General features: G+C 33.6%; 1 protein-coding gene across 1 annotated transcript; it reads left to right on the top strand.

The window, feature by feature from the left end:
• The first annotated feature begins 2173 nt into the window (after positions 1–2173).
• On the top strand, positions 2174–6859 carry LOC108323862 (novel plant SNARE 13). Its single transcript, XM_017556659.2, has 10 exons — positions 2174–2590; positions 3332–3424; positions 3849–3942; positions 4218–4255; positions 4523–4620; positions 5462–5541; positions 5608–5664; positions 5756–5848; positions 5932–6006; positions 6345–6859. Exons 1-10 carry the CDS (start codon positions 2514–2516, stop codon positions 6447–6449), a joined length of 810 nt encoding a protein of 269 aa, XP_017412148.1. The 5' UTR covers positions 2174–2513; the 3' UTR covers positions 6450–6859.
• Positions 6860–6881: the final 22 nt, after the last annotated feature.

Genomic DNA, 6881 nt, shown 5'->3' with positions numbered 1-6881 from the left:
TACCACCTGACTCTGAACTAATCAATTTGACAACCACAACACACTATATATTTCACCTATACACACACTATAAAACATATATTTATATAATCATAACTATCGTAGGTAGCATGCAAGAGAAATTATTGAACCAAAACTATAAAACACTTCAAGCATGGGAATGATTTCACAAAGGGGTGGAAGTTGTTGCTCAAAGACAATGCAACAACAAATTTCTGTTTTCATGCATCTTGAAAATTTCTTATGTTCCTAAGGTTTCCATTCTCCACATATTGTAACAATTACATAAGTAAGCTACACTCTCAAAACACAAACATTAAGCCAAATACATTAATAAGTTTTGCAACCATACACTCAAAATCATAGGTTTTTAATTTCTTTAGACTAAGGTATTCAAGTACTCTAAAGTTGGTGAGAAAAAATTATATCATTGAAAATATTCAATCCTTCGAACCCAAACAATTACTTCACCATAATAACACCAAAAGTCTCATTTCTTTTCTTATAAGCAAGTTCTTCTGTACACATTCATAAAATTTTCTATTAGTACATCATCATTCACACTTAAACTTTTCTATTAAGCATTTCTACTACAATTATACAACTTCACAGTCTAGACCAAATTTTCTTTCATTACATTTCTCTATTATTCTCAAATATCACAACTAATTTACCATCCAATAACTCATAATTCTCGAAAATGAACTCTTAATTTTAGCAAACATATAGCCACAACAACCATCACTATGAAATAATAAGACACAAAAATCACTATAAAATCAGCTTCCCTTACCTAATTGCGTTTGTCTAGTACTACTCTCGTCTCTTAAATAGCTTTACATAAGAAATTACTCTATCTACATAATCAAAGGTCTGATCAACAAAAAAATTTTAATATCATAAATCAAAAAAGTTTTATTAAAAGAGAAAAAAAACAACATACACTCGAAAGTAACTTACATGTAAGGAAAACAAATTGTTCTCATAAAGAATGGACAAAAGTTGATCTCATTTAAAAAGAAAAATTGATTAAGGACTTCGATAAAGTTCTCCAAATTGATTTATTCTTGTAGTGTTAAATCTTAAGAAGGGTGAGAATTAAATTACAAATAGAAAAAACAAATTTTAGGAAAAACAAATTGTAAAAAAAGTAGGGTTCTCACATATTTTTTTTTTTGTGATATGATTCTTATATTAATATTGATAAATTAGTTTTTTCTATCTAACATTTTCTTTAACTTAGGAATCAATTTATTTTATAAAAAGTTTGATTAATAAATTAAAAAAAATAAAGAAAAATATGTAAATTGATTAATGAATTAAAAAATAAAGACAAAAATAATAATTACATCGTATTTACTCAAATGAAAGTATAAGATACTTAAAAACAATAAAACTAAAAAAAATAATTTAAAAATACTCAAATAATTTATATAGTAATTAAATATTAAGTCGAACAATTAAAAACAAAACCACAACACTATTAAAAGCGAGAGGAAAAGAAATGTAAATTTCTTGTTTGAAAAAAAATAGATAGAGAGTAGATGGATGGATGAACGATGATGATAATGTTTGAAATTAGAGTTAAAAGTGAAGTGAAAGGTGAGCCAAAGTGGTTGATGGGAATATGAGAGGAGAAGACAAACACTCAGACCCACAAACAGCACATTACACTTCAACTTTTCAACTCTTTTCCTTTCACCTCTTTATTATTCCTTGCAAATTTAATTAAAACAACCTTATTGCATTTAATTTCAATATTCAACCACCACTATTTTTAAAGGAAATTGGTTAAAGTTATTCATTTATAAAAATTAATTATCCTAAAAATTTCATTAAATTTATCTAAATAAGATAAAGTAAAAGCTGCGTCATAAATGACAAATTATTATCGCATAAATATCTTATTAAAATTATCTCATTTTGAATAAGACGCTGTTTAAGAGTTAATTTTATTTAAAAGAAAATAAACAAATGGCGACAAAACTCTCCCTCGTTGTGCCAAGCTGTCATGCATTCTATTTTTAGTTTTATAGTTTATAGTTTCTTTATTTTCATCGCTTAATGAAAGAAATCGATGAAAAACAGAGTTGAATAATATCACCTTAAATAACTAATTGATAAACTAAAAAGAAAACTAAAAAATTATATAAAACAATAAAATATTATCTGACAACGGTTCCTTTCCTAATTCCATCGTTTGTTCCATCTCATTGTACAGCACACAGAGGTCGAACTTCCTCGTTGTGTTGTGGTGTGTTCTGTTTCGTGTGTTGTTCTGCCTCTGCTCTCTCTTTCTCTTCCTCTCCCACTCTCTGTTCGTTCACTTTTCAATTTCATCCAATCCAAACCTTCCACATTCTCCTTCTGCATTCTCTGCTCCTTTCTCAACAATTATTATGCACCATCGTCCTAATCGTCTTCTCTCACCAACCGACTAGGGTTTGTCTCCCACGTTAGGTTTTTCGTTTTTTTTGCCGGGATTTTGGGGGCAGACTTAATCTCCGGCAGCTATGGCCTCCAATTTGCAGATGAGTCCTGAGGTGGAGCAGATCCACGGTGAAATTCGCGACAACTTTCGTGCTCTTGCGTATGCCCTCTCTTAATTCTCTCTTGCTATCGTTATGTGTATCACCCTACTCCTTGAGATTGAGAAATTAATTTGATTCATGATAATACTAGTAATGGTAGATGTTGTGATTTGTGATTTTATGATTGTTGACATTGGGGGATTGATTGATTACCCTCTGAAATGTGATTTTCTGTGATTTCAGACTTGGGGTTATTTGGCCCCTAGGTTTGGGGATGTTGTAGCTTTTCTGTTCAGGTGATTCGTTTGTATTATTTATGCAGACGAGAAGAGTTTTCATCTTGACTTTAACGGGTAGTGAAACTATAGGGTGGAGTTGTTTGTTTTTTGTTTACCACTACACATGTTTTCTTCGGTCACGGTGGTTTATTTTTCGTCTCTTGAACCTCTGAATATTACTGTGTTGGACTTGGATGACTTGGATTTCCCTCTCCCATTCGAATGATGGGTTGAACCAGTTGTTGGTAGTGACGTTATCTTTCCTTTGCTTGTCTTTATACAAGTGATTTGTGGCTTGGTCTTACTTTTCTTTTGCTGTAGTCTCGTGATAATGTATCCCTGGTTAGTGTTACGATCATAGTTGTTTTAATGCCGGTTCACTGAAACGAAGGAACCGGGGATTAATGACTTTTGTGAATAGATCACATTGTTTAAGCAGTTGCGGATGTGCTATAATGTGGATGATATGTAATTTGTTGCTTAGTTTATTTATTGTTGACATGCTTCACCTTTTGCATCCAGAAATGGCTTCCAGAAGTTGGATAAGATTAAAGATGCCAATAGACAAACTAATCAGCTTGAAGAACTTACCGAAAAGATGAGGGAGTCCAAAAGGTTAGCAGTTATGTATTTTATATTTTTAATCTTGTCATCACTCGCTGTAAACTGTATCTCTCTGTACAAGATAATAAAATTTTGAGTGGGAGGCAAATGCACGCTTTCCAAAATATCACCTTTTCTTCTCTCCATAGGTTGGCATGCTGGAAAATTTGCTTATTATTGTTAAATGTAATAGCAAAAGCTCTGTAATGGAATTTACACCTTATACCAATTTCCCGGGATTGGATGATGCTAACATGGAAAACAAACCTATTCTATATTGAATATTTTATGGAAAAGTAATGGATGGCTATTTTGTTGTTTATCATGCTGTCGATGTGCTTTCCAGACTTTTTATTTGTCAGGTAGACTTAATTTGCCCCTTTTTCAATGTCCCATTTCTGAAAGAAGTGAAATTCCCTGTGATTAATGGTTTCAGGTTGATAAAGGAGTTTGATCGTAAAATTAAAGATGAAGAGGGGGGAAATCCCCCAGAAGTGAATAAGCAACTGAATGATGAAAAGCAATCAATGGTCAGTACCCAGAACACTTATTTTCAGTTTTTCCTTGCTCGTGTTGAAAATTCTGTATCTAATTCTTCAAAGTTTGAATTGACATACCAGCTTATTCTGTTTTTGATGCGACTTTACTAAAAATTCCTTTGAGTATTGTCAAGACACTTAAAGTGATTCCCAGACGATCAGAAAATAGCTTGTGTCTGAGGATTGTCCACAGTTGTTTCATATTGCATGTGCATTTAATCAAACAGCCAAGTCTTTGTGTTTGCTAATGTACATTCTTCTTGCAGATCAAGGAGCTAAACTCATATGTGGCATTGCGAAAAACGTAAGTTTGTCTTTATTCTTCCATTTCTTTCTTTAACATATTCAAATTGATTTTATTCAAAGTTATGGATCAAATCAGGTTGTAAAGACCAATTTTCTTTATGGGCGTATTCAATTTTCTAAATCATGAATTCATTATAAATGTTGCTTCAAAGATTAGCAGAACCAATAAAGCAAAATTCAGTTTCCCTTTTTGTTGACTCTACTGCTAAATAAGGTTTTGGAGCTTTGAAAGGAGGATTTATGCTATCACTTCAATGATTAACAGGTACATGAACACCATTGGAAATAAAAAACTTGAACTTTTTGACAATGGAGCTGGAGCAAGCGAACCTACAGCAGATGAAAACGTTCGACTGGCATCAGGTAAGATATTTGATGGAATTGGTAACTGGTGCAATGAGGTGTTGTCAGAACTTTGCCATATTAATGAAATTGATTTCACAGTATATTTGTGCTTCTGTTGTAGTAAGTTTCCATATAGCATTTGTGCATTGTGTGATTACTTATTTTTGCAAAGGCATACTTCAGGCTTTTATCTTTGTTGGTGTGTCCTTATAAGATTGATCTACTTTTGTTTGAGTTGTTTCTACAATTGAAGAGCAATTAGCTGTAAGCTGTTTTCATAAGCTATCTTGGAGAGCTTGTTGAATAGCTGCAGGCTGTGACGCAATTCACAGGTGGCGAGAGCAGCAGCGTTATCGGGGGTACATGAACCAAAAAGGAGGTTGTGGCTTAAAAAAAATAGAAATATAATTAAAACTGAGAATAGAAACCAGAAGAGAAAAAAGAAGTAGGAATCGTATGCCTCAGGTTGGATCGGGTTGTGCTGCCCCTAGGCTGCTTCTTTGTGAAGATGTGTGCAGTATGGGATTGCAATTTCTGCCATGGCCATTTCGATCCACCATTCTGTGACACCCAATATGACATAGTGCTGCCATGTAAACCCTGATTGTCTCTACCATGTTCTGTCGATCAACTTTCCATGGCATGACTGCCTTTTTTCAGTAACACTGCCAGAGCTATTTTGTGTGTTCTCTTAAGTCACAGTGCCTACACATTCACTTATGTCATGAGGCAACTTGTCCACAAGCTCTTCCAAACACTCCCATTGCATGCTTATTTATATTTTTGTGTAGCAAGTATTAAAGTAACTGGTAAATGTCCTAATTATCTTAGCATTAATGCCTTTTTGCTTCTATTATAGAAATGTCAAATCAAGAGCTAATCAATGCTGGGACAAAGACAATGGATGAAACTGACCAGGCTATTGAGAGATCTAAGCAGGTGAGTCACATCATACTTACACCTCCATTGCTGCTGGACCTTGTTCTTACTTATTTCAAAATGTAGGTTGTACATCAAACAATTGAAGTTGGCACCCAAACTGCTGTTACCTTGAAAGGCCAAGTAAGTCTGATTTGCATTGAGTATGCTAATATGAAGGGAAAAAGTGATAGATAACAATTTGACCTCTATTTCTGTTTATTAATTTTTGCAGACTGAACAAATGGGCCGTATTGTTAATGAACTTGATTCAATTCAGTTCTCAATTAAGAAGGCCTCCCAACTTGTTAAGGAGATTGGTAGACAGGTTGGCTTCAATCGATTGCTTCAATGCACTATTTACCTTTCTTCAAGACTGTCATTGAACTAAATCGTATTTCCCTATTTCAGGTAGCTACAGACAAGTGCATCATGCTTTTTCTGTTCCTTATTGTCTGTGGTGTGATAGCCATTATTGTCGTGAAGGTATCATTTTCATGTCATCCATTACTTTAATGAATTTGTACTGGATATTTATTTTCCTCTCATATTATGCTACAGTTTTTAAAGAACTAAGATGCTCCACAATTTGTTTGAAAGAAGCCTTTTACGAGAAATATTTGAAATAACTTAATTTGGAATATTGTGATACAACACTAACGTAGTGAGAACTTATATTACATGATGATCCGCACTACTGATTGACAATTAAAGAAATGCTTATGTTCAATGCGTCATGTACAGATTTTCCGTTCTGCACTAATAAATGTTTCATATTTATGCACAATACCTACTGTTTCTGTTTTAACTGTTATCTTCTGTAGATTATACATCCCAACAACAAAGATATTAGGGATATCCCGGGATTGGCACCTCCAGTTCCCACAAGGAGGCTTTTGTATGCAAGGACAACAGATCATTTCGATTAACTCTTATATTTGAACAAGAGTGAACTGCGTCCTACTCCTACCAACTTGATACTTGTTCTCATTGCTGCGGAAGTTATAGGATTGCTGTCTGGAGGCATTATTTTGGTCTCTTCAATTAATTAAATATTGTACACTTGCATACCCTTGTTTGTGATTTTATGTAAATCACACGAGAGCCTTCTGCTTTTCTTTCTTGAGTGCCATGTTTCGTTATTGTAACATTCCAAAAGTGTAGGACCAGAGAAAGTAAATCTGTTAAATTCGTTCTGTATATGTCTAATTCAAAGTGAGATTTGCCCCTCCCCCTCCCCTATTTCTCTTTAATGTACACACATTCCGAACTCTGATGGATTGCTTTTGTAAGTTACGTTCAGCGTTTTGCTTGCAGTTGTTCATATCAAGTTTCTTTACTTTGGTCTTATAAATTTTTTT

The sequence above is a fragment of the Vigna angularis genome, chromosome 1 (genome assembly GCF_016808095.1).
Source record: "Vigna angularis cultivar LongXiaoDou No.4 chromosome 1, ASM1680809v1, whole genome shotgun sequence".
Taxonomy (NCBI): Eukaryota; Viridiplantae; Streptophyta; class Magnoliopsida; order Fabales; family Fabaceae; genus Vigna; species Vigna angularis.
This window is presented reverse-complemented; position numbering and strand designations above follow the sequence as displayed.

Bases quoted from the DNA above. Each gene is read 5' to 3' on its own strand.
- LOC108323862 (XM_017556659.2), top strand. From the start codon at position 2,514: ATGGCCTCCAATTTGCAGATGAGTCCTGAGGTGGAGCAGATCCACGGT. The intron at 3,425-3,848 runs GTTAGCAGTTAT...TAATGGTTTCAG, and splicing joins AAGATGAGGGAGTCCAAAAG to GTTGATAAAGGAGTTTGATC. The intron at 3,943-4,217 runs GTCAGTACCCAG...TTCTTCTTGCAG, and splicing joins ATGATGAAAAGCAATCAATG to ATCAAGGAGCTAAACTCATA.